This window comes from Trypanosoma equiperdum, assembly GCF_001457755.1.
Source record: "Trypanosoma equiperdum strain OVI genome assembly, contig: ctg_1893, whole genome shotgun sequence".
In the NCBI taxonomy this organism is placed as follows: Eukaryota; Euglenozoa; class Kinetoplastea; order Trypanosomatida; family Trypanosomatidae; genus Trypanosoma; species Trypanosoma equiperdum.
The window spans coordinates 2,402-3,899 of record NW_027123941.1 but is presented as its reverse complement, the minus strand read 5'-3'; the positions used below and the strand labels follow the sequence as shown (position 1 = coordinate 3,899).

General features: G+C 45.7%; 1 protein-coding gene across 1 annotated transcript; it reads right to left on the bottom strand.

Moving 5' to 3' along the window:
* Positions 1–22: 22 nt before the first annotated feature.
* On the bottom strand, positions 23–1,489 carry TEOVI_000871500 (protein kinase, putative; the record flags this gene model as incomplete). Its single annotated transcript, XM_067223533.1, has 1 exon — positions 23–1,489. The coding sequence occupies one exon, from the start codon at positions 1,487–1,489 to the stop codon at positions 23–25; it is 1,467 nt and encodes a 488-aa protein (XP_067079634.1).
* Between the last annotated feature and the right edge of the window lie 9 nt (positions 1,490–1,498).

Here is a 1,498-nt window from a genome sequence, read left to right as displayed (position 1 = left end):
AAAAAAAAAAAGAGAAAAGAAGTTAGTCCCAGACAACAGACTTCAAGCGGTTCATAAATCCCACTCGACCAAAAGTGGAACTACCTTTGCGCAGCGCAAGTCCCCTATTTTCCTCATCACTTACCGTTTCAACCTCTATCATATCCCAATGATCACTTAATGGTTCGACATAAACCCACTCCTTTACTTCCCTTCGCTCAGTTTCCGTTTGCTTGTGCATATGACGTTGCACAATTTCTACAATAAGGGGAGCCTTCGCTTGTATAAAAGGATGCTCACGTATCACCGCAACAGTGGCACGTTCAAATGAGTTTGTTTTCACTAATGACTCCACAAGCGACTTGGCATCATCCGATACATTGGCCCAATGCGGACCGACGCAGCGGATGCCTTTCAGCATATTTTGGTAAAGAGAACTAAAGCATCGCGTAGCCACAGGCATATGACCACACAACAAAACATATGCTACAACACCTAAGCTGTACATATCCGCAAGATGCATCGTCTCTCCCAACGCCTCATACACACGGCGACGTTCCACGACAGCGCGTATATTCTCTGGAGAAGTGTAACCTGCGGTTCCACAAGGTACAAAAAGTTGTGTTTCGCACTGTTTCACATACTCCGCAAGGCCAAAGTCGATGATCATCACCCTTTTGAAGTCGTGCGAAAGAACGATGTTTTCAAGCTTTATATCACGATGCACTATTCCTTTCTTGTGGTAAAGGTAGTCAAGACCTTCTGCCACCTGCAGGACAACATTTGCCACAAGAACTTCTACGTCGTATTTATATTCCTTAGCTAACCTCCATGCTTGCATGAGCGAACCGCCATCACCTGCTTCCATAACAATAACAAGGTGATGTGGTGTCTGCAATACCTCCAATAGTTTTGCAACATTATGATGATCCACATCTTGCATTATTTCCAACTCTGTTACAATTTTCTTCCACGAACGATAGGTCACAACCGATGCTTTAGTTATTACTTTAAGTGCCACACGCCTTCTACAGGGATAACTCCGGTCTTCGCATTTATACACAGAGCCAAACCCACCTTTACCAATCATAGCTCCCTCAAAGAATGTTGGGAAGCGGTCTGTTATACTTTCATAATAAACATAATCTCCAACATTGAATTCAGAGAGGGATGTGTAACATGAATGCATGAGTGCGTTAATGCTGCGGCTGTCGAGAAATGACATAATGAGACGCGCCACGCTTCCATCACGCTTCCCCGTACGTAAGTTACGCAAACTTCTAAACACAGCGGGAAACTTGCAGGAGTTGCACCGCCGTAAGCGTCGCCCACCATATGTAGCAGTGCATGGGGCACAATTGTCACAAAATATCCGTCCACACCACTGGCAGTGTTGTTTACTGACGAGTAGTGAAAACTTCTTGCGGCACAGGCGGTTCTCACAGGCATCTGTTGAGCACCAGTCGCGTCGCTGCTCACCGGGAATTACTAATTCATGCTCCCCCCGCATGACTGCACA